This window comes from Salvelinus sp. IW2-2015, linkage group LG14 (assembly GCF_002910315.2).
Source record: "Salvelinus sp. IW2-2015 linkage group LG14, ASM291031v2, whole genome shotgun sequence".
In the NCBI taxonomy this organism is placed as follows: Eukaryota; Metazoa; Chordata; class Actinopteri; order Salmoniformes; family Salmonidae; genus Salvelinus; species Salvelinus sp. IW2-2015.
This window is the reverse complement of record NC_036854.1, coordinates 50,572,363-50,599,073: the sequence shown is the minus strand read 5'-3', so window position 1 is coordinate 50,599,073 and position 26,711 is coordinate 50,572,363. Positions and strand designations below refer to the sequence as shown.

The following is a 26,711-nucleotide window of genomic DNA, read 5'->3' as shown; positions in this document are numbered from 1 at the left end:
TGCCTTCATAAAGCCCATATAACATACAACAATGACTTCATACGCTCATATAACCATACAACATGACTTCGTATACCATATAACCATACAACATGCCTTCATAAAGCCTATATAACCATACAATATGCCTTCATAAAGCCCATATAACCATACAACATGATTGGTATGGCTCATATAACCATACAACATACTTCGTATGACCATATAACCATACAACATGACTTCGTATGACCCATATAACCATACAACATGCTTTCATAAAGCCCATATAACCATACAACATTACTTCATAAAGCCATATAACCATACAACATGCCTTTGTAAGCCCCAACCATACAACATGCCTTCATAAACCCCTATAACCATACAACATTGAACTACGTATGACCATATAACATACAACATGACTTCGTATGACCCATATAACCATACAAATGCCTTCATTAAAACCATATAACCATAACAATGACTTCATAAGCCCCATATAACCATACAACATGCCTTCATAAAGCCCATATAACCATACAACATGCCTTCATAAGACCCATATAACCATACAACATGACTTCATAAAGCCCATATAACCATACAGTATGACTTCATAAGGCCCATATAACCAAACAAAATGACTTCATAAGGCCCATATAACCATACAACATGACATTTGTAAACATTTCAAGGCACGTTTGGAACTTTGGATGTCAAGATTAATGTTAGCATAGTAAATGCCCTGAGATTTTGACTATGAAGTTTTAGCGGTGAAAATATGGTATTCGTACCCCAGGGCTCTGACGAAGAGGGGTGGTGTTCCCGTTTTCATCCACGTTGGGATCTTTGTCCTCACGAGTGTTCTCAGAGCTCTGCTAGGACAGTTCGTGAAGGGACAGCATTATTGTGCAATTGCACTCTATGGGTGAATTCTAACATTTATTCTCTCTATTATGCAACACAGCATTGGACAACAACCCTCCTATAAGGCATTTTTGATTGAGTTTCAAGATACGTGCTTATAACATATTAGATACCTTATAGGATCATACATGCAGGCACAAGTGAATAGTTATGGTATGTTATTGCTATTATGTAAAAACCTTTAAAGGGACAATCTGGGATTCAAAACAACAACAAAGCAGTCTATATATCATTGATTTAAAAGTTTAAAAATCTGAGGTATAGACTGACACCCATTCTACCAACAGACTAGCTAACATACTACGTTCAGTGTTGCATCACGTTTTTATATGTTCTCAACTTTGTTGTTGGTTTAAGAGAATGTTTAATCAATCATTCCCATTTGGTGAGTGGAATGCAACGATGTATGACTGAAAATGTGCATGTAGGAATAACATGACCAATGCATTGCTGGTGTTTGAGCTGAACATTGCTTTTACCAGGAAAAGATCATATCTGACCCTCAGAATAACTGGATCTCTCATACAGTCCATGTACAATATCTTGTGACGTGGTTTCTGAGCGAGTTAGAGAGGAGCATGAGATAAAGGGTGCATCTCAAATGGCACCCTATTCCCTTTGTAGTGCACTACATGCCCTCTTAGAAAAAAAGGGTTCTAAAAAGACTTCTCCAGCTGTCCCAGGTAGAACCCTTTTTGGTCTCAGGTAGAACCCTTTTTGGTTCCAGGTAGAACTCTTTTGGGTTCCATGTAGAACCCTCTGGGAAAAGGGTCAAAAGTAGGGGAATAGGGTGCCATATGGGAGGCATACACTGTAGTTCCCTGTTCTCCTGTGGACAACAACCACATTAGGCATCTGTTTGGGTATTAAAATGAATTAGAAGATAAGAGTTAAAGTTATATAGAGATTCAGAGATATAGTAAGGTATCATTCCCAAGAAATAAGTCCAGTAAAGAAATTGGTCCCAGTGACCTAAAGTAAACCAAGTCTGCAAAAACAAGTCTGTGACCGAGGTAACACGTATTAAAACCTCGTTCCCCTCAAATAGCCAATCAAAGTACTTTCCTATAGCAAAGTCGATAAGCAAATTATTATTTGAATAAAGGGCAGTTATTCCCAAGAAACAGACAAGACCATTCGATTAGGTCTGGATGCAAGATAAAGGATTAGTTTATTGATTGGATCAAGCAAGACAAACATAACGCAATCAAACATCAGTAGCAACAGGACACCATTCATTTGTTGGATACACACAATACACTTTTCCAGACATTTTCTGCAGACTTAGTCAGAGAGAAAGTCCAAGGCATGAGTTCCATTGAAACCAAAAAGGGAAAAAGAGAATAAGTCAGAATCAGAAAGGATCTTGGGTAGTGGAGTTGTTACAGTACAGATCTCTTGATGGAGGCAGAAGCAGGGAGTTGTGAAAGGCACAGAGGTGGTTAAGGTACAGCCATCAATTGTTAGCTGGCGTCACACAGTGGGCAGAAGCAGGCAGTTAGGCGGACGGCTAAATGGCACCACGACCTTTACCTTTTTCTCTTTGAGGGGCAATAAGGCCCCGGGTCTTAGCTCTCTGATCTGGGGCTCAACTCGAGTAGGGTGTGTCTCTAGCACACTACTTTTCACCCCTACATCCTTAACTGTGAACTTCTGGAACACCTGGGGAGTGAAGATATGTTAGGGGATTAGGGTTTAGGGCCCTGAGGGTGAGAGCCTAACTATACCTGCCATTTGTGAGGTGATAGTCTATTAGAAGCACCTACAGTCGTGGCCAAAAGTTTTGAGAATGACACAAATATAAATTTTCAGTGTCTTTAGATATTTTTGTCAGATGTTACTATGGAATACTGAAGTATAATTACAAGCATTTCATAAGTGTCAAAGGCTTTTATTGACAATTACATGAAGTTGATGCAAAGAGTCAATATTTGCAGTGTTGACCTTTCTTTTTCAAGACCTCTGCAATCCGCCCTGGCATGCTGTCAATTAACTTCTGGGCCACATCCTGACTGATGGCAGCCCATTCTTGCTTAATCAATGCTTGGAGTTTGGTCAGAATTTGTGGTTTTTGTTTGTCGGAACCTCTTGAAGTAATTGACACAAAGTTTCTCAATGGATTAAGTTCTGGGGAGTTTCCTGGCCATGGACCAAAATATCGATGTTTTGTTTCCGGCCACTTAGTTATCATTTTTGGCTTATGGCAAGGTGTCCATCAATGCTGGAAAAGGCATTGTTCATCACAAACTGTTCTGGTGGTTGGGAGAAGTTGCTCTCGAGGATGTGTTGGTACCATTCTTTATTCATGGCCTATGTTCTAGCAAAATTGAGTGAGCCCACTTCCCTTTGGCTGAGAAGCAATTGGTCTCAGTATGCTCAGGAACATGATGGTCTCAGGATGTTAACTGTTGTTATAACAACAGACTGATGTAGCGCTCACCAATTGTCTTCTCTCGGACAAGCTTTTTTCCGGATGCCCCAAACAATCGAAAGGGGATTCATCAGTGAAAATGATTTACCCTCAGTCCTCATCAGTCCAATCCCTGTACCTTTTGCAGAATATCAGTCTGTCCCTGATGTTTTTTCCTGAGAGAAGTGGCTTCTTTGCTGCCCTTCTTGACACCAGGCCATCCTCCAAATGTCTTCGCCTCACTGTGCGTGCAGATGCACTCATACCTGCCTGCTGCCATTCCTGAGCAAGCTTTGTACTGTTGGTGCCGCGATCCCGCAGCTGAATCAACTTTAGGAGACGGTCCTGGCACTTACTGGATTTTCTTGGGCGCCCTGAAGCCTTCTTCACAACATTTGAACCGCTCTCCTTGAAGTTCTTGATGATCAAGATGTTTCCTTCCAGGTAACCTTGGTTGACAGAGGAAGCATTCCTTTTGAAGCTTCCAGTCTGTTATTTGAACTCAATCAATCTGACATGGTGTCAGCTGGTCCTTTTGTGGCAGGGCTGAAAAGCAGTGGAAATGTTTTTGGGGGGGATTCAGTTCATTTGCATGGCAAAGAGGGACTTTGCAATTAATTGCAATTCATCTGATCACTCTTCATAACATTCTGTAGCATATGCAAATTGCCATCATACAAACTGAGGCAGCAGACTTTGTGAAAATTAATATTTGTGTCATTCTCAAAACTTTTGGCCACGACTGTAGAGTACCCGGCAGTTAAGTGGAGAAAATGCTTCTCCTAAAGTCACTGAGCCTGGTGCTGGTTTGATACTGCTTGTATTCTATTAACCTAGTGCTGTGGTGGCCGAATGGTTAAACTTTCTAGGGGTAAGACCATGGCTAATTCTGATTTTGTAAAGTACTGCGTCCATCCTCTGCCAAGTGAAGGTAACCCAACCACCAGGAAAGGAAGGGATAGAGGACCCACTCCCATAGTGAAGGAGAGATACAGTCATTAGTGTGGATGTGGATATATTTCCCGGTGGTCCTATTTGATCAATATAGTATCGTATAGTACAGTATGAAGTATGTGTGTGTGGGAGTAAATGTACAGCAGCTGTTGGATGTATGGGTCTTACCTGGAGCTCTGCCATGATTTTGTCCCCCTCGTCGTCCTCCTCCTCCTCGTGGATGGCTGAGGCAGCAACGGGGGCAGGGGTGGAGGGCGTGGTCTCTGGGGGGATCTTGGTGGGTTTGCGCTGGGCAGCTGGGACCTCAGCCTCCTCTTCCTCCTGGTTTAGATGGGAATGGGGGAAGCGGGTTAATAGCTACATTTAATATGACTCAAATACTAGCATCACTGTTATTTACCACAAGAGTCAGATCAACAGATCAACATTGCCCATTCCAAGGTATATAAATGATATTGCTTTCAAGTTGCTTGATAAAACTGTCCTTAAACTGTCCCCTCTCCCCATGTCGCTTATAGGTCAGGTCTGGCTAGGTCTACATGGCAGACTGACCTGTCCCGAGGCAGACTCATTCCTGCTGGTGTAGACCACCTCTCCAGACCTAGTGGTGGTCATTCCAGAGCTGGAGAAGGTTTTTCTGGGTGGAGGAGGGGGAGGCGACTTGCTGGCCTCCAAGCTGACTTTGCCCACTTTGTCTGAAGGGGCGGTGGGCTTGGTGGTGGGCTTCTCTAGTACCGGCTTGGGGAGTTTCTCAGGACACGCAGGCTTGGCTATGGCTGGTTTCTCTGAGCTGGGCTCAGGCGGAGTCTCTTCTGTAATAGACAAACACACACGTAAGGTCAACAATAAGGCCTACATGAAAATTACAAAGGGTCATTTTCCTGAAGAACAATTATGTGCTTGCATAAAAAAAGATGTCCACAAGTATTTTTATAGTAGTGAAATATGTTGAGTGTGTCCAGGTAGTTTCATAAAAGAACCCTCCCTACCTGTGATTGGCGCCACAGGCTTGGGGGAATCCACTTGGTCCTCCAGGGCAGCAGGGGTCACTGTAGAGGCCTCCCCCTCGCTCGGCACCTCCAGACAGGGGATGCCCTTCATCATGTTGGCCTGGGCCTCATCCAGGATCCTCTCAAACTCCCTCCCATCATAGTGGCCCATGTTCTGCCTCCGCTCCTCCCACTCCTTCTCTGCTGCCTGTGGAGGGCAAGAGAGAGGAGGGAAGATTGAGAGAGAGAGAGGAGTGGAGGGAAGAGAAACAGACAGTGCTTTCAATAACCCTTAGGGGAAATCTGATATGAGATGTCATAGATGATAGATTGAAGACTGAAACGCACTAGAACTTCCATAGGGCTTACCTTTATAGACATGGCCCTGTTTTTGCTCTTGCTGCTCTTGGTGTGAATCTCCTCGATGAAGAAGTTCCCTGTACCATTGCTGCCGTTATTGACCGGAGCCTGGGTGGGCAGCTCTTGGTTGGCAGCAGCAGTGGCAGCAGGGGTCTTCTTCTGCTGGGCAGGGCTTCCCCCCTGGCTGGAGGGGTTGGAGTTTGAGGCCGAGGTGGTGCCAGTGGAACCCTTGGCTGAGCTGGGGGAGTCCCGGCCCTGGCTGTGGGTGGGGGTTATGGGGGGACTGGGCTGGACCAGCAGGGCTGCAGACTGCTGGGACTGCTGAATGTGGACCGGAGAGCTCTGGACGTGGTGGATGACCATGGGGCAGGAGGGCATGACCACCTCAGACCTGATGGAGGAGCTCTGGGGCTCGGGCAGGGCCGAGGGGGAGGCTGGAGGCTCCGCTGGGGGGTCGGGGTCCACCATGGTGGTGGTGGCTGGGCTGTTCTCTATTGGGGTTGTAGCACATCTGTAGGGCAGAGAGGGCAGGATAGACTTAATATTAAGGTTACTTTCCCAAAATCCTGGTAGCAGGATTCTGGATTGTGTGTTCACTCCTGGAATATTCCAACCAGGATTTCCAAGTGGAGAAAGTTAGGGAAGGTATACTGACCACAAACACTAGTTTATCCAAACTGCAACAATTGGCATCCCACTAAGGTAAAACATACCTATGATGACATATGCCATGCTGCCATGAACGAATGCTTCAAATCTCCTAACCTCATAACACAGGACAGTGCATAAGGAACTTTGGAGTTTGATAGAACTACTTTACCACCCTGGCTTGTCTAGCCTGAAAATACTATAAACCTCACAAAGTGTATTTGGCCCAAATCCAACACCAAAGTGGGTGTAATCATCTCTGACGTGCGGGGAGAGAAGCGCACTAAGGGGACGAGGTAATGTAGATGAGTTTGGCCGCGTGGTGCAGTGTGGTGCTCCCTGGGTAAAATTGATGACGTTTATATTTATATTGAAATGGGATGCTGCAGGGAGTTGCGTTGCGCCCAAATTAATTCACTTATCGGTTCAGTGGAGAGCTAAATCAAGTTGGACGCCACCTCCGCCCAACACCCCTCCTCCCTCCCTCCCCCCCTCCCTGGTTCCTGTACCTCCTCAGGCCGCTGAGTGTCTCCGTGAGGCTCTTGACTCTCTTCAGCATGCTGTCCAGTTTGTGGGGCTCCTCTTTGAGGAACTTAACTGCCTCCACCTCCACCCTCAGCACCGAACGCATCCTGGTCTGCAGCGGCGGGAACTCCCCTGAGAAAACGTGAAAAAAAGATAAATACTAGAAAAATATAGAGATGTTTTAATTCTCCACCACCCTTCATTGGAGGACAACTTTATTAACGTGCTGCTTTAGCAGAACGCGACTGCTATTCAACAAAGAAAATGCACCTTTTTCTAGTTGTAGTATTGTCTTATTCAGTTAGAAATGATATTATCTTACTTTACCCGTAACTGAAAACCATAGCACTTGGAAACCTATGGAATCCATGGCGATGCACATCATCTGAGATATTGTGTCTTTTTAAAGTAGACTACACTGTACGGGCAAGTCTTACCTCTGAGTCCTGCCAGAGATTCTCCCACTCTCCTGAGGCTAACAGCCCCCTCTTCCACATGCTTCAGTGTCACAGCTCTGTGAGCCCCCGCCGAGCTGCTCTCCCTCTTCAGAGTGTCCACATAATGCTCCAGTTCCCTACACACACACACACACAGAGAGAGACAGCGAGACAGAGAGAACATTCAAAACACCACTCCTAATTGGTATATCACTCCTCACCTCTCCACTATACTAGCTGATGTGTGGTGAGGTTTGTGGCACAACTGGTTGCCGTGCATCACCCAAATGGTTGTCACCCATTGGTGGTGGATGAGGCGAATTTCCATCTTACTATGTAAGCGCTTTGAGCATCTGGAAAAGCCCAAATCAATCATTATCCTAATTTCATCTCCACAGCTACCAAATGAGATAAGACGGCATCATCAAATCCCTGACATACTGGCGATGCTAACATATCACTATAGTAGACTTGAGATTGCATGCTTGACGTGTCACCTGAAACACTGACTACACACCAACACTAGAGGGCAGACAATACTCATTTAACCTTATTGGCACCCAGCGAGCTCTAGTTTGAGCTGGACGACAACTGAAAAAAGTGAGAGGGCAAACAGATGAAATCCAACAATGTTCATATTCTACAAACCATGTGGGCCGTAGGGACGTCAGCCCTTTAACCTTAATGACCAAAGCGGACTTTCTCAGTCAGACCACACTGCACTTCCTCTATGTGAGTCGGCTCCGACTGGATTGGGTTACTTCCCGAAACCTCAACTGTGTACACATGGAAATCTGGGCTTATTTGTGCAAAAACTTTCTCACCTAGAGTCCCTATTGTTTTGAGAACACTGTGCTCTGTATTCTGAGCAGTCAACTCCAAGAGGAAACGTGTTGGGGTAGATGATAGCATTGTGTGGCGCTCTGAACTGCATGAGAACAAAACATTTAGATTCTTTGTGACCGGATTCCCTTGAGAAGAGTACGTTTTTTTTGTACAGCTGCTGTCAAAAGAGAGTTCTTCTTATGTGAAGAGCCTCTTGATGATGACTATGGAAAAATTCAACTGAAGAGCCGGCGGGGGGGAGGGAAAAGCATCTCTTTCTTCTTAAAAGAACTATACAGGACTTTAGAAAGTAATGTCTATAATGTGAGTCGATGAAACGTTGCTGCATTAAAATGCACTTCTAAAGATGGCTCGACAAACATGCAAGATATCCCAGGGATCATCTATTTGAGGAAGCTTAATGGGCACTCATACTCTCTCTCATCTTTCTCTATTGCTCAAGGGTAGTAGAATCACCGGCTGAGTGCTGACAGCTGGTTCAGATCTAGACTCCTTGGCAGGCTCATGATGACTGGTGAACGGAACGGACTGGAAATAAATAGGAACGACCAGGGGCAGACTGGGACCAGAAATATACCCCTCCGCCCCCCCCCCCCCACAATGGGCCCCCCAAACAGGACATTTCCCCCCTTGAGGCCTCCATTATTAGCCAAAATAATGATCATTCTGTAAAAAAATCCCCACTTGAGACCGGCCCAGTGGGCTAAAGATGGACCAGCCCATCTGGCTTTTGCATGAGCCACCCTGTGGCCAGTCTGGTTTCGAGCCAAGGAATGGGAATGCAGGAAAAGCATGTTGTTCAGAACTACGGAAAACGCAAAACACAACACCTCCTATTCCGTTGAAATCCACCATGTTTAGCAGCATCTCATGTTACAGCCCCTTAGATTTAAAGGGCCTTGTTACAGTAACGCTAACAACGATAAACAGTCCTATTTGAACCTTGGTCGTTTGTCACCTCATTTCTTCCCAGAGTATGTTTTTTATTAGAGTCCCAGACTCACTCTCCCAGGTCATGTTAAATTGGGTTTTCTCTCCGAGAAGAAGGCTGCGTCTTTTTCACCCACAGTCCCCCCTCAGCCAAACAGAGCTCATTAGCTAGCCTTTTTAAAACACTACTGCAGGCCTTTGCTGAGTAAGACCTGGCAAAGCTACCAAGGAAAACACATCCAGCGCTTATACGCCTCTGCGCATGTCTGATTCCCCAGAAGACAATGGTCCAGGCAACGCTCCCATCGTGATGCTAGATCAGGGAATATGTTTACCACTGTCTACCCAGCAGCACTCTGACCTTGCCTGTTAAACAACGGAATTAAAAGGATTAAATTAATGTTCCCAATTTGGCAAGCTGGCGATGAGTGAATTAAATTAAGAGAATGCTGTGAATAATTGCCTGCCCAGGCTTGCTTGGTCTTATTGTTCAGTGACTGCCTGCGGCTCCAATGAGAGACAGACATGGGCCTGACCTGTTCAAACTGTGGGGTAATTTTGGAGGTGTGTCCTTGCAGTTGCCCATAACACTGGGTGTTATTCACTACACTGTAAAACCCGTAACTTGTTTTTATGGGTATCTTACCGGCAGCCAGTTACCTGTAAGTTGGCTGTAAACAAAATACAGTATGTTACCGTAAATTTCCAAATAAACTTTGCTTTAAACATTACATGTTACTGCTAAGAAGAGTCCAAATCCCAAGTGAGGTTGACTCCTAAGTAATCAGCATCATACTTGTCCCTTACAACAATAATAACCTTATTCCGGCTCTAAAAAAATAAAGTAACTTTTGATATATTTACCGTATTTTCACTGCAACCAGTAGACGGGACAATTTTGTTACAGTGTAATGAAGAACTCTCCTGATTGGAACAGTGTAATGAAGAACCAGACAAATGGGTATACAAAAGGCGTTTATTCAAATAAACCCCGATATAAAAAGGTTCTCCACGGCAAAGAAAGGCGTTCTCCTACAGCAGTGCTTCTCAATCCTGGTCTGGCGACCAAAAGAGGTGCACTTTTTGTTTTTGCCTTAGCAGTACACACCTGATTCATAATCATCAAAGGCATTGATGATGAGTTGATACTATTGAATCAGCTGTGTCAGTCACTATGGCAAACACCTAATTCAAACCCCTTTGGGTTCCACAGGACTAACATTACACTTTTTTGTGCTAACGAGCACTTTTTTGTTTTAGAGTATAGTATCTGCAACTACTTAATATTACCCAGTAAAAAAATTATAAAGCTCTCGTGTGGTAGGTCAGGAATGGGGTTCTAGTAGGTTGATTGTGTTTGTTGTTGACCCGCCCCTTCCCCTTACCCTAGCTGGTTGAATACCCTCTCCTCCAAGCCCAGGTACTGTGTCTGTCCTCCTCCACCAGTGATCTCTCTGTCTCTGGACTGGGGCTTCCAGACGTTTCATTGCCCTCCACCAGCTTCACGCTGATCTCCTGCTCAGCCCGCTTCAGCTGCACACATAGAGCCTCCTGGTTCTGGAGCTAGGTAACACACACAATAACAAACATGAATATCACACACGCGCACACACACCACACACACGCATAAATATTTCAAGGAGCGAACACCATTCTTGATTGTATCTGTGGCATAATTCCCTTCCTTGATTAATGAGAAAGAAAGAGTTCTGTTTTCTTAACCAATCCAGATAGAGGGGGTGGGATTGACAGCTGATTGACAGCTGATATCCCATTGATAGCCAATAAAAGTAGATTTGGGCTCCAGAGTGAAGTTATATACCCTAGGTACAGATCTAGGATTAGCTTCCCGTATTCCAATCCTACCTGTGTGTTACGGCATATTCAATCAATCCTTATCCCAGTCTGCTGTTCCACATGCTTCAAAGAGGCCACACCATTGTTTCCTGTTCCCAAGAAAGCTAAGGTAAACTGAGCTAAACGACTACCGCCCGTAGCACTCACTTCCGTCATCATGAAGTGCTTTGAGAGACTAGTCAAGGACCATATCACCTCACCCTACCGGGACACCCTAGAACCACTCCAATTTGCTTAACCAGAACCAACAACGTAGCGTCCACCAGACGACGCAATCGCAACCCACAACTGCACCTGCCCTAACCATCTGGACAAGAGAATACCCATGTGAGAATGCTTGCTTCATCGATTACAGCTCGCATTTAACACCATAGTACCCTCAAAACTCGTCATCAAGCTCGAGACCCTGGGTCTCGACCCCGCCCTGTGCAACTGGGTCCTGGACTTCCTGACGGGCCGCCCCCAGGTGGTAGAGGGTAAGGTAACAAACATCTCCACCCCGCTGATCCTCAAACACTGGGGCCCCACAAGGGTGCTTCTGAAGCCCTCTCCTGACTCCCTGTTCAACCCACGACTGCGTGGCCATGCACGCCTCCAACTCAATCATCAGTTTGGCGGATGACAACTACAGTGGTAGGCTTGATCCACCAAACAACGACGAGACGGACCTACAGGGAGGAATGGGTGAAGGGCCGTCCGGAAGTCGTGGTGTCATCAGGAAATATAAACCTCATACTCAACGTCAACAAAAACAAAGGAGATGATTGTGGACTTCACGGAAACAGCAGAGGGAGCACCCCCTATCACACATTCGACGGGTCAGTAGTGGAGAAGGTGGAAAGTTTTAAGTTCCTCGGTGTACACATCACGGACAAACTGAATTGGTCCACCCACACACAGACAGCGTGTGTGAAGAAGCGCCGCAGCCAGCGCTCTTCAGCCTCAGGAGGCTGAAGAAATTCGGCTTTGTCACCAAAAGCACTCACAAACTTCTACAGATGCACAATCGAGAGCATCCTGTCGGGCTGTAATCACCGGCCTGTACGCGCAACTGCTATCCGCCCACAACCAACCGTAAGGCTCTCCAGAGGGTAGTGAGGTCTGCAGAACGCATCACCAGGGGCAAACTACCTGCCCTCCAGCGACACCTACACCCACCGATGTCACAGGAAGGCCATAAAGATCATCAAGGACAACAACCACCCCAGCCAGCTAGCCTGTCCACAAGCCCGCTATCATCCGCAAAGGCGAGGTCAGTAACAGGTGCATCAAAGCAGGGACCGAGAGACTGAAAAACAGCTTCTATCTCAAGGCCATCAGACTGTTAAACCAGCCACCACTAACATTTAGCGGCCGCTGCCAACATACTGACTCAACTCCAGCCACTTTAAAAATGGGAATTGATGGAAAATTATGTAAAAATGTACCACTAGGCCACTTTATAGCAATGCCACTTAATACAATGTTTACATACCCTACATTACCCTCTCTCATATGTATATACTGTACCTATATCATCTACTGCATCTTGCCATCTTTATGCAATACACATGTACCACTAGCCACTTTAAACTATGCACTTTATGTTTACATACCCTACAGTACTCATCTCATACGTATATACCGTACTCTATAATCCATCTACTGCATCTGCCATGCCGTTCTGTACCACCACTCATTCATTATAACTTTATGTACATATTCTTTATCCCTTTACACTTGTGTGTGTGTGTAAGGTAGTAGTGTGGAATTGTTAGGTTAGATTACTGTTGGTTATTACTGCATTGTCGGAACTAGAAGCACAAGCATTTCGCTACACTCGCATTAACATCTGCTAACCATGTGTATGTGACTAATAAAATTTGATTTGATTTGATTTGAACCTTAACCTTTAGTGGGAAAAATGCAAAATGGACCCACGATCAGCGTCTAGGAGAAACTTAATCCCACTCCTAGATAGAGCATCACGGCTGTTACCTGCAGCTGTCTCATCTGATGGAGCTGCAGCCGAAGGTCCGAGACGTTCTTCTTGAACTGGAACAGGTTGGCCTGAAAGGGGGCAGAGCCTGGTAGTGCAGGGGTGGAGCCACTCTCAGAGGGGAGTGCGGCACTTTTGGGTGCTAGGATAGGGGAACCTCCTGAACGACATCAAATCAAATAGCCACATTTAAAAAAACCTACGAGCTAGTCAGTTGTACAACGGTGATAACAAAACTGCAAAGAAAATAGAGTTGGATAGACGGCTCACTTTCCATAAAGATGAGCCCTCTATCCAGATTTATGAAAACTGATTTAGAACAACGGAATCAAAACAATAACTGGTATGTGAAAATGCATCTAAAGCCATATCATTGAATTATTCCTCATGTAGGCTATGCTGTATGCATCCACAAGTACATACATCTCTTTCACAATGTGACGGAAACTTGAGCAACACTGCAGACTTGAGGAAATACATGACTCCCTCATTAACTGAAAAGGAAATACCACACAGTCAAAAGTGCACAGGCACGTTAAAATGTAATTCCTCTCCTCCTCTGCGATTGAATGGAGGGAGTAATGTTTTCTCTCCTCCTTTTCACCTTCTGCCTTATGTCTGTCTACGTCCCAAATACCATTGCTACTCTCTATGTAGTGCACTACTTTTGACCAGGGCCCATAAGGGAAGCAGGTAATACATAGGGGCCCGGGTCAACGGTAGTGCACTATATAGGGAATAGGGTGCCATTTGGGATGTAGACATGGTGAGTTTGGCGGTCGGCCGTGTGCTTCTGTGGGCAGACGCCACAGGAAGCACAGGCCCTTATTACTAAACATTAGAGATATTGAATCAGGACCCAACGTGAGCGTGGGGAATGTGTTTGAAGATGTGTGAGGCGAGCGCTAGCCAGGCCAATGACTCACAGAGGTTACGTTTCAAATTACACCCTAATCCCTATGTAGTGCATTACTTTTGACCAGGGACTTAAGGGCTCTGGTCAAAAACAGTCCGATGTATTGGGAAGAGAGGCATTTGGTACGCAGATCATTTCAATCACTGTGAGTAAATGGGAGACAGGAGACGGGTTCGCCCGCCGTCGAAAACAACCGCCAGTCATGCCCTCTGGCCTCGGAGGCTGTCAGACTGACAAGATAATTACTCTTTACATGCTGTGCCCTCTGCAGCCTGCATTGACGGTAACTCACGTTGAATAAAAGGACGCTGTTCCTCACATTCAGAGTGTGGTAGTACGACCTTTGAACACTGACCGAGGTCAACGTGTGTCTCTCGGGCGCTTGTTGTGGGAGTGGCACTTTAAGTTCCAATGCGGTGTTGCAAGCCACTAAAGTCCCTTAGCGGAAGTGAAAAAGTCCCTGTCCAGTGTCAGAACAATGAAAAGAGTGGAATGTTGTGAATGAGAGAGAGAGAGAGAGAGAGAGAGAGAGAGAGAAAGCACACTCTAAGCTCCCTCCAAACAGAGTAGAGCTACATCCCAAATGGCACCCTATTCCCTATATAGTGCAGTACTTCTGACATGGCCCATCAAAAGTAGTGCACTATAAAGGGAATAGGGTGCCATTTGGGATACAGACATAGTACAGCCCTGCTGTGGGGCTAAAGAACACACTGCTATTGTCACTGTGTAATCCCCCTCCAACATTCACCACAGTCCTCTCATAGTGGATGACAGCGGCACAGACCTGAAGTGCAGGTTCGGAAGAAAGCAGTTCCTGTGTTTTACTGTCTGCGTACCAAACGGCCCATTGGGCTCTGGTTAAAAGTAGTGCACTTTTTAGGGAATAGGGTGCCATTTAGGACACACACACTGTTTGGAGACAGAGAGTGTTTTTGTGATGGAGATTATGAAGCAACAACAAGAGAGTCTGAGGAATCAAGAGAAATATGTAAATTCTTCATGTATTTGATGCGGGGGAACGATAAACGAAGGGAAATCCTGTGAGACATGAACAGTCTTTTTGGTGTTGCAGAGATTGAAATTCACTCACACACACAACGGGAAACAGCAGATTGTATCAGCGTGGCGTAAGAAGAAGAGGAAGTGTATCGCTAAGATGTAAGGAACTGCTTCAGCAGCAGACAGATAAATACTGCTCTGTTTTCCTTCCGCCGCCCTCGAGATTGCACTTCTTTTATCGAACCCACATCTGCACAGACTGTTAGCCAGACGAGATTGAATCATCTTGGCGGGGATCGAGAAATAATACATCGCTCTTGTTTTTCCACGGCACATATTAGGTTTGCTGTTTTTGTATGAGAAGTGAGGATTGGAGGGGGGATATGAGTTGGCGAAGAGTAAAGTAGCTGTGACTGACTCACTGACAGTTTTTGTGGAGCGGTAGGGGAGAGCATATGGCAGACTGTTGAGTGACATTAACATGAGAGACTTGTCTATGCAATGCATCATGGGGAAAAACGTGGATCTGCAACAGAAAACTATCGTGAAGTAGATCATGGTTGCATCCCAACTGCCAACCTATTCCCTATATAGTGCACCATTTTCTACCAGGCCCCATAGGAAAGCCCATAGGGCTCAAGTGGAAAGTAGGGCACTATATAGGGATGCAGTTCGTGATGTGATACATGCAGAAGGGTAATAGTGGTCCTGACCTGCACTGTGTGCACTCTGACCCGGAGACGCTTGTCTTGATGTCTTCATGGGTCGTTCGCTACACACACACACACACACACACACACACACACACACACAGAGGGAGAGAAAGAGACCTATGAATTCTGTTGAATCAGGATATAAGAGATTCAATAAAAAAAACCTGGGCACTGTCCTTGAGTTAGGGTTGATACATATTAGTGAAAGCATTAGAGACGTACAGACAGCCATACAGTATGGTTGGGCAGACTGACATAGAGGGACATGTTAACATGATGGCTGTTAGGAGCAGTCTGTTCCCATAGTAAGTCATCCCATGTTCATTCCAGTCATCGTGCATTCATTGAGATGGTTAATTGTAAACTCGAGCAAACACAGTTGGCACAAGATCTCCACAGTTAGGTTGAAATGCAAAGGTCAACTGCAGCAAAATCAACCTATAGAGGCAGCCATTATGGAGAATAAATTGAGATAATATCAGACCCCTTGTGCACCCTATTTCCCCCTGACAATGTTCTGTTTACCTAGGCTGGCTCAGATGGCTAAAAGTGAGAGCTAGTTTATCTGCTATTATCTTTTTCCACTTTGGCTGGGGCAGCCTGGGCTTATCTCGGAGAACTCAATGTCCCAAGCTGCCTCACTTCTTCATCTTCTTGCTTACCTGAGAGCCTCGTTGGTGCCACTAGTGTTTGGGGACTTTAAAAGTGCATGCTGAACAAGACCAGTCAAGCTGGCAATCTGTTGCTCCATAGCCTTCATTCGCTCTCTGCAGGAAACATCAGAAAATCAAGCTTTTAAAAATGGGGCCATACTAGGGAGGTGGCATTTTTGACATTTAAGCTAGAAGTACTTTTTAAGTTAGGAGTTACTTCCTAAATACTACCTGCATTGTTTCCATGCCAGACGTGGTTGCTTAGAAATCAAATTAGCGATATAAAATTAAAAACACAAGGAGTAAGTCATGTACTGGATATTGAGAATAGAAGTTAATTTTATGAATACTTTTATAAATACTTAATTGATTTGTCAAATAGATGGGCTTCTGCTATATAAACAACAGTTAAATGCACTTTTAAAGCAATATCTGGCCAAAAGTAAGTGTTCCAAGCTGTCAAAATACTGTGCTAAGGTAGTGAAGGCTTCATTCAGGCAAAAATAAACGTTATATCCCAGCTCATACGGTGTAATAAATACAACCACTTTAGAATTCCTGTTTTGCCCTCCCGGAGTCTGCCTGGAATAGTCTAGAAAAACAAGAGCGGGCTAGTCTGAATTTCTGAATACAAGACAGGGCTGTCTAGTAGATTTAGCCCAGAGGTTGAGATGAGTTGAGATGAGTTGGACCTTAGTGGGCACATTGTGGATAAAACAATAGACTGTGTCACTGGTGACGGGCGCCTGGACGAGAACGAGAAGACAAACTCATCAATTCTCATATTACTCTGGCACGACCGGCAATGTGAAGAAAACCAAGCACAGGGTTGAATAGGGATCCTTATGCTTGGTGATTGCTTGTTGACCAGTGAGGCTCAGACATAGAGGAGCACTGTCTTTTCACATGTCATCACATATCTAATGGCACGGGAGGGGAGGGGAGGTGAGAGCGCTGGATGGGGCTAGATGAGGACAAGAGAAATGACTGTGATCCTGATAGTGCTGTATATTGCGCCCAGGCAATGTACTGTAGGAGAAACAGACACTTAGCTATGTCTCCCTGGGGCACTGAAACGCAAAGCCAAAGAGAAAAGTTTCTTGTGCCTATATAGCCATTATAGAGCAGTGCTTATACGGAATAGTCTTTGTGCATGTAAGTACAACTCATGCTTGAAGGCCACTCCGTAGTTATAGAGTATAAAGTAAGTGAACAAAACTACCCTGTTTGTTGTACATGAAGTACCTTTCCACAGAAATTTCCTTTACTCCTTTTTTCCAGACCCATTTAAGATGGGAACGTCCCAAATGTATGTTACATTTGAGTCATTGAGCAGACAGTCTTATCCAGAGTGACTTACGGGAGCAATTGGGGTTAAGGGCCTTGCTCAAGGGCACATTGACCGATTTTTCACCTAGTCGGCTTGGGTATTCAAACCAGTGACCTTTTGGATACTGGCCCAACGCTCCTAACCACCAGGCTACCTGCCTATGCGGGCCCTGGTCAAAAGTAGTACACTTTAAAGGGAATAGGGTGCCACTTGGGACACAGGCATGGTGTTTGTGCCATGCAGGTGGTCCTAGTGATCTGTTCCCCGTGATTCGGCTTTCAGGAAGCCCAGGTCTTATCCAACCTGGCCAATATTTGCTTTGGTTTTCCTGAGCAGCACACCCCCATAGCCATCCGGTCTAATGCATTCCAATGAAACCACAAATGATTGTATGGCTGGAGTATGTCCCTCACGCTCTCTCCTGTGTTTGTGTGTTCTGTCCTTCAGTGAAACAGAACAAGCCAAGTTGAAATAGCCGCAGAGATGACTGCCGGAGTGCAGGGCCAACAGACGATGTACATGAGCATGCAGACAGAGAGTTATTGATATACAGTCTGGATAGGGGGCTTGAAGCGCTATTCCATTACTGCATTGGCCTGGTTTACAGAGTCAACTATGTAGCACTAAGTAAACCAGCCCTCTTCAACTCTTTCACTTCCAAGATTTTAGGACTAGGAATAAGCTATTCATATCAACAGAGCTGGTCACACACACGGCCCTAATTGATCTAGATAAAAGACAATAAGTATATTCATAACCATAATACAGTGTTATAGCCCACTGTGCTAAATGTGATGACCTTGACAGGGCGGACCAGACACGCAGTGTGTGTGTGTGTGTGTGTGTGTGTGTGTGTGTGTATCTGTGAGACAGGGCAGAAAACGGAGATGTCTCTGCCCTGCAGTGGTGATGATGAGACACATTCTGAGCTAAGATTAAAACAGAGCAGCCCACGGTTACTGTTAGGGTGGTACAAGGATGCAGTGTTAGTTAATCTATGCCCCCATGCAGTATCATACCCTTTCACTGACCCCCACCCCACACTACCCCACCTGTCCCAACTCAGGTCCCCCGGGTTGGCTTACCGTGTCTGTGGGTCGTTGGCTGGAGGGATAGGGCCGTGACCCTGGAGGTCCGGCACAACTGGAGATGCCATGTTACTCCTGCTTTTGACCACTTCCTCCTTCCTGAAGGTCTGACGAACAGGCGAGGAGCGCTCCAGGGGAATGCCGCCATGAGGAGGCGTGGCTCCATGGATGTCAATCATCCTCACTTCTGCCATCCTGTGGGGGGAGGGGGGCGGGGTCTTGGAGCCCAGCGTGGGCAGCTGGCTGTCTCCGTACTTCCTGGACTTCTGGCGGTAGAGTGACGGTTGTTCCATGGCCTCGGTGGGGCTGGGCCCGCTGTAGGAGCCTGTGGAGCGGATGGAGACACGGTGGTATCCAGCCAGGCTGCCATGGTCCACAATGTCCCCAGCAGGAGGGTGCCCTCCATGGGCAAGGCCGTGGCCCATCCTCCCCTCGTTGAGGAGCAAGTATGGGTCGGCGTACAGCCCCTCTCCACCCCTCAATAGGCTGGGACTCATAGCACTCAGGTCCTCGTCGGGCTTGACGTCCCGCCTCTCCAGGATGGCGCTGGGGCAGGGGGACACGGATCGTGCGGGAGGGGTGGCGTTGGAGATGCGCTCCCGTGGCATGGTGGCAGTGCCTGGCATGGACCCCGGGCGCGGGCCGAAGGGGATCCGGGAGGGCGAGGGGGGCAGGGAGTGGGCCGTGGGTGGGGACAGGGAGCCCTGCATGGGGTGGTGTGGAGGGGGGCCCATGGAGAGCTGTCGCATTGGGGGGTGCTGGCCATCTCTGCTGCCATACATCACCTCTCTGTGCATCTGGAGGAAGAGTGGACCCAAAAACACCAAATCACGTTATTACTACGTTACACTTACGTTAGTTGACCATGTTTACCAAACGTTGTCGAGTGTCACAGCCCTCAGGTAGTCGGCCATGACACCTCCGTCTGAGCGTCTAGAGCTCTGGTCTGTTGTATACCCTGCGTCTCTGGAGAGAGGTCACCAAACACACCATGCCTGCAATCCAAATGGCACCCTATTCCCTATGCCGTTCACTAGGGCTCCGGTAAAGGTGGAATAAATAGGGATATGGTGGCATTTGGGATGCAGACCATTACGCTCTAAGCCAGCCAGGACGGTTGGTTTTCATGTCTAGAGAAAAAGAATGTCGAATCAGCACATTCTCAGAGTGAGAAAACATCTTAAATCCTGCTAAGGCCACAGGGATACTTTCCACAGGGATACTTTCCACAGGGATACTTTCCACAGGGATACTTTCCACAGGGATACAGACACCCCACATTGCCTAGACCCTCAGGCTTATAAAATATGATTTGACATGAAAACAAGTTTTTTTTGGATAAGATAAGTGTTTTGGATAAAATTCCCCTCATAAGCAGGACATTCACACTAACTTGAAAGCTAGGTGATTACCTTGAGGGTTTCTTTAAGGCTCACGCTAGCTTGTGAGCTCAATTGCCACTGGTCGCCGATAACAGTGTGCCCTTTTAAAACAACCAGCATGCGAAAACACAGAGAGAATGATTTCAACTATGTGCCTACAGGCGGGAAAGAAGTATCTGGTAAATTAGCAGCAGGTTCCGTTGTCTGGTACAAAACAGCAACACAGGCAGCATTGAACCACACATAAAGGGCCCCAGAGTACCTGTGGACAAACTATGAAATCACTTCATTTCAGCTACAGCTGGTTTAGAGGAGAGGCATGACCGGAGCAGATTTAGGGAGTTAAAAGTCAAAATGTGAAGGGCAGAGAGTATGCCGAGATCTTTACACACAGGAATGCGTGGTTAACTCACTGCCAGGCTGTGAGAGTGCGCTCATTTCGCACTCTCACTTCTACTGTGGTTCAGTGGTTTTTGTGGCCAGCCACCTGCTTCGGTGGAAGCAAATGTATGGTCCAACCTCAATGTAATTATCTCATCTGTTGCGTCCCTGCTATTTGTATACAAGCGTCAAAGTGTTCACAACTACCTGTTTAGTGTGTCAATACCAGCAGTCCCAATATCATGCTCTCAGAAGTCATGTTTTGTACACATGGCCGAAATGGTGGCTATTGGAGCTGTTTCGTATACAGTGCTCTCTTCGACTTGGCTACTATTGTGATCTCACTCGCCCACTATTTAAATGATTTCATATGGTGACTGTTTGATTCCCCACCTATGACCACAAAGAGTCAGACAGTTCAAATGTGCTCCTGCCAAGGTGGTAGTCACTGTATAAGAGAGAGAAAGCGATATTGCCCATAAACCGTCATCATAACAATGAAAATCCCTATTATCTCATCCAAGGACTGCAGTGGAGACCAATACAAATACAATACGTCTCACTACTTCTGCACCAGAACTCCTGATTCATGTGGGTGTGTATCTAGCCTGGTGCAGGACTCTAATAGCCTCACGTATTACTGGATTGAGCTGACTTTATGAGACCCTCCTAGACATACTGTCCTTCTAATGAGAACCTTAAGGAGGCAGTGGAAAGAGCGAGGTCTCGGAGCCAGAAGTCCACATGAGCCAAACTCAAACCAAATGTTCCCCATTTCGCCGACTAGTTCTCCCCACATCTTCAGATGCGTTTGTTTATTTATTAAAAAAGGCCATGTTTTATATGTCTGCGGACCAACCTGGACCTCCTGCCTTATAAGGTCACGCTGTTGAAAATGCAACGTGGTCTTTCAAGAGGATGAAAGGAATGCATCGTTTCAGGTATAACATCTGTTTAGGATTGACAAGCCATCACAAACAGCATAGAACAGCTGTGTCCAACTTCATACAACTACCTGGCGCTTTTGCTTTGTTAGGACATACATGCAGTACGATGTCCACCTTGTAATAATCCTATCAAACCAAAACAGTTTTAACATTGAGCATTTCCAAAAGAGACGTGTGAAAATATTTGACCTCTAAAGTTTTTGAACTCCATAGCTTGTGGTTTCCATTTTTTCTCTATTACATGTTGTTCCAGAGCCTTTGAATAGAAGAATCCCGGACAGAATTTCCTTTAACATATTTATAGAAAGGGTGTTTTCACTAATCAACCAATGAGTTTGTCTTTGTTGGCTGTGGATGCAGCCCAGTCGGGAGTCTTTGTTCAGTGATACAGACTTTTCACCTCTCTCACACACATCAGCTGTCACACCCTCCCCACTGCTGTTCACTTTTAGAAAGAACCATTCAGTAGACACTTAATCGTTTCTGAAACACAAAAACATGATGGTATTTTATACAGTATATATTACATTGACCATCTTTAGAATCCCCCTTCGAGATTTAGATCTTTTTTTTCACAAGGCCTGCTTTTGAGGGCCTAGTTTTACCCTAATACAATGGCCTGAATGTGTAACCCCTACAGGAATCCAGCCAGAGTTTGGACTTTTTTTGTCACACACGACCTGCTTTCAGAATGACTGCCAGGGTTGAGAACACGAAGATATAAGACTACCGTAAACATCTAAAGTGGAACAACCATCTCAGTAACGCGTGCAATAAGTCCAAGTAACAGCAATAGTTTAGACAAATGTATATTATTTATATTTGAAAAACATACGATTATTTAATCAATGAATGTACACGCAAAAACATAGATATTGAAAAAAACTATTTTCAAACAAATCAACCTGCAATAGAGCATGCTGGGAAATATGATAATGATGGGTGTGGTTTTGGTTTTGGTTCAACTCTGGGGTTCTTTAACACCACTGAGTGTTAATTTAACTCTTTACATTCAGGGCCAGGTTAATGCAGGGGCTTAACTGAAGCCCCTGGGCCAAGGCCCGTGGGGAGCCCAATTATTATTACAAAAAGTAATAAAGGAAATATATACAGTATATATTATATATACAGTGATCCCTCGCCACTTCGCGGTTCACTTATCGCGGATTCGCTATTTCGCGGATTTTCATAATGCATTTTTTTTTTTTTTTTGGTGCATTGTGCTCTGCATTCTGATTCGCTAAAAACTCACTCCCGCTTCTTGTATCAAAACATGCTACGAATTGTGCTATCATTTTGTCGTCTCGTGCAGTTATGTGTACGTACATAAAACAGCTTGGCAAATTTACATTAAGTTGGCCAAATTATCTTGTAATTTCGAACATCTCCTAAACCCATAATGTCGACGAAACGGCCTACACGTGAGTCACTGTATTTGTATACATGTAATAGTTGCTAATTGTAAAAAAAAATTGTTTTTCTATTTCGCGGATTTCACTTATCGCGGGTCATTTTCGGAACGTAACCCCCGCGATAAACGAGGGATTACTGTATAATATATATATATATTTTACTGCAACCACAAACCACAGTAGGACTCAGGAGCCCACTCTCAAGGAGTATAGACAGCTCTGCTAATCATCAGATGGGGGAGGATAGGATGTAGGGGGCCCACGTGGGTAAATGATAGGCCCTGCCTTGAGTAACTGATTAATAAAACATTTTAAATACACATTGTGACTGGTCAATTGTGTGAGTCAGGGCCCAACCACAGTAGGCCGCTCTCAGTGCTCAAAAATAATTCAGCCACAGAGGATCAATAGTTTTTAAAAAAGACATGTGGCTGAAGTTTTATCACAAGCACATGCAGGTATCAGGTATCTGCCAAAATAACACCAACATAAAGGGTCTTAAAATGGTGTTGGGTCACCACGAGCTGCCAGAACAGCTTCAATGCGCCTTGGCATAGATTCTACAAGTGGAACTAAACCATTCCAGGAAAATGCACACCACACTATAACATATATGTATCCCTCGTTTACTCAAGTGTTTCCTTTATTTTGGCAGTTACCGGTATGCCTACAGTCAGGAAGGCCGCAGTTTGGGCAGTATGCGTTCCAAAGATGCAGCTTGTTACGTTGTGGCCATAGACATATAATAACCCATAGAAGGGTTTTGTAACCTCTTAGCCTGGCAATTTGACTGTTAAACTCATTGGTACACTGTCCTGACTTGAATGGGAACTGCCATCTATGGATTGTATTTCTATGGTTGGCTGCGGCTGTCTGTTTGCCTTTTGCAGATTTCAAAATACAAATCGCAGGGAAAAACTTACGGTTTGGAAAGCAAATGCCTACTGCTGAGAAGAGAAGACTAGTCTTTCTGTAGAACCGATATAAAACATTTGTCTCAACGACTGCCAATTTTCTGCGAACAGCAGCACTGTTTTTCAAAGTACCTCATCTTGAGATATAGACATACTGTCTCGTAGTGACTATTGCCACCACGAGCACACCGGCCATCAACGCGAGTAGCCTATGGTTTCATCTTCATCATTAGGTGAGTCAGTGTGCAACTGAAAATTGTATTTAGTAGCCTATGATATACTGCATATACTGTATATGTCCTCCTAATATTGTATAATCTGTGTGTCGCTTCATTGGCCTGAGCTATTGTTTGTTTGAATTGTTTTGTTTGTCAGAGTAGCCACTAATTTCAGTCATTTGTGTGGTATTACAAAAGATTCAGATGTCTTCGATCATGTAAATGACGTAGAATTGAATGAAATTCGTTTTTTTTTTTAAAGGCAGATTTCTGGACCTATAAAATAAAACTAAGCCCCGGGGCCTATGATTTATTAATCCGGCCCTGTTGACAGTGTTACACTGAAAAATCAACACTAGTTAACACTGTGCAATTTTCTGTGTGTTATGAAATGGGACACATCTGCAGGTTTCCATACATTTCAAGAACCTATTAGAATTCTGAAGAACCGTCGATGCCACGTCAAGAACCCCACACTTAACTCAAAGGTTCTTTATCGGGCAAGAGTTCTCCGAGGAACCTTAAGAGCTGAGGAAGAACCATTTAAGAAGCTTTATTTTGTTCGATGTAGATAGATGACTCTAAGCAGTGTTTTGCTGCTTTCTGACTCTGAACATTACAAACACAGAGTATTTATTTTGCCTTGAATAAAACAGTGATGCATAAATAGGCTACTTGACTGTCAGGCATGTGTGGCTTATGTGTAGTGGAAATTATGTGTTTTATTCCAGTCACCTCTGTTACAACTCCCTGATTTAAATGAAGCATGCAAGCTTACTGATTAACTGTTGCACACACGCACTGGGGAAACTGTCAACATATGAGCATGGCTACCGCTAACTTATTTAACCCCACTAATATATTTTGATCTCATTTGGACTAATCTTCCAAGAGTCCTTAAACATTAAAATACAATTTATAATACGTACACATTTTCACATATAACACAATGTTACAAACAGACATAATAGACAAACATATTGACCCGATAAATACTCAGTCTAAAAATATATATTGATTCTTCATCTACCATAGTCCAGCACAACTTTCCTATGTATTATATTTAAATGGTTTTAAAGTATTGTTTAAATGTATATATTGAAAGGTTTCTGGTTTGCTCAGTTAAATTATTCCATTTCTTTTTGCTCTAAATCAAAATGTTATTTTTGCCTATTTCTCTTTTCTGTCTGGATAACACAGATGGTGGACAATCTATTCCTAGTATTTACTGAATGTCTGTCTCTTACCAACTGAATACCAGAGTTTGGCTGTTTTAAATGGTGTATATTATAAAATAAGCATGTTTTTTTCAATTATCTTGTTGATTGATGACCAACCAAGAGCATTGCGCATTTCTACAACAGGAGAACCATATATCCACCTTAAAACAATCCTTGCTGCTTTGTTCTGTGCAATTTGCAGCCTCCTAATTTCACTTGATGATGCATTTCCCCAGGACACAGAACAGTAATTCACTTGACTCTCAATTAATGCTTGTGTTATTTGCTTAAGAATCTGTCCTGGTAAATATTTAGCTATCCTTCTGTTCATGCATGCTGTTTTAATATTTATTTTTACATAGATGAGTTATTTGAGATGACCATGATAAGCAGTTGTCTAGCTGCACTCCTAGTAGTTTGGTTTCTGACACTTCCTCAATTTGTACTCCTCCCATACTTCATTGTATCCCATGCTGTGTTGGCCTTTTCCTAGTGGAAATGACCAACATAACTTCGGTTTTCTTGGTGTTTAAAACAAGTTTGTTCCCGGCAAACCCACTCCCTGATATTCTCCAAATCTCCTTGTAAAGCTTGCTGTACCTGTTGAACCAATTGTCTTGCTGCATAAATTGTAGTATCATCTGCAAATATGGTAGCTTGAACTTCATAAGGAAGGTCATGGTATATATTAAATAATGAAGTGGCCCAAGGCAGCTGCCCTGCAGTATTCCACAGTTTAAAGCATGAGGGGAAGAAAGTGAACCATTGATATACAGTTGAAGTCGGACGTTTACATACACCTTAGCCAAATACATTTAAACGCAGTTTTTCACAATTCCTGACATTTAATCCCAGTACAAATTCCCTGTCTTAGGTCAGTTAGGATCACCACTTTATTTTAAGAATGTGAAATGTCAGAATAATAGTAGATAATGATTTATTTCAGCTTTTATTTCTTTCATCACATTCCCAGTGGGTCAGAAGTTTACATACACTCAATTAGTATTTGGTAGCATTGCCTTTAAATTGTTTAACTTGGGTCAAACGTTTTGGGTAGCCTTCCACAAGCTTCCCACAATAAGTTTGGTGAATTTTGGCCCCTTCCTCCTGACAGAGCTGGTGTAACGAGTCAGGTTTGTAGGCCTCCTTGCTCGCAAACACTTTTTCAGTTCTGCCCACAAATTTTCTATAGGATTGAGGTCAGGGCTTTGTGATGGCCACTCCAATACCTTCACTTTGTTGTCCTTAAGCCATTTTGCCACAGCTTTGGAAGTATGCTTGGGATCATTGACCATTCGGAAGACCCATTTGCGACCAAGCTTTAACTTCCTGACTGATGTCTTGAGATGTTGCTTCCATATATCCACTTAATTTTCCTTTCTCATAATTCCATCTATTTTGTGAAGTGCACCAGTCCCTCCTGCAGCAAAGCACCCCCACAACATGATGCTGCCCCCCCTGTGCTTCACGGTTGGGATGGTGTTCTTTGGCTTGCAAGCCTCCCCCTTTTTCCTCCAAACAGAACGATGGTCATTATGGCCAACATTTCTATTTTTGTTTCATCAGACCAGAGGACATTTCTCCAAAAAGTGCAATCTTTGTCCCTATGTGTAGTTGCAAACCGTAGTCTGGCTTTTCTATGGCGGTTTTGGAGCAGTGGCTTCTTCCTTGCGGAGCGGCCTTTCAGGT

At 44.6% G+C, this 26,711-nt stretch overlaps 1 protein-coding gene across 1 annotated transcript in view; it reads right to left on the bottom strand.

Moving 5' to 3' along the window:
• Positions 1-26,711, bottom strand: part of LOC111973168 (sickle tail protein homolog) — a 193,366-nt gene that overhangs the window by 7,064 nt on the left and 159,591 nt on the right. The window contains 14 exon segments of the mRNA XM_070446718.1: positions 780-863; positions 2,446-2,574; positions 4,445-4,597; positions 4,829-5,088; positions 5,266-5,473; positions 5,635-6,136; positions 6,783-6,930; positions 7,236-7,372; positions 10,397-10,436; positions 10,439-10,574; positions 12,846-13,006; positions 15,478-15,536; positions 16,140-16,244; positions 18,546-19,345. Coding sequence (XP_070302819.1) covers positions 780-863; positions 2,446-2,574; positions 4,445-4,597; positions 4,829-5,088; positions 5,266-5,473; positions 5,635-6,136; positions 6,783-6,930; positions 7,236-7,372; positions 10,397-10,436; positions 10,439-10,574; positions 12,846-13,006; positions 15,478-15,536; positions 16,140-16,244; positions 18,546-19,345 — 2,922 coding nt within the window.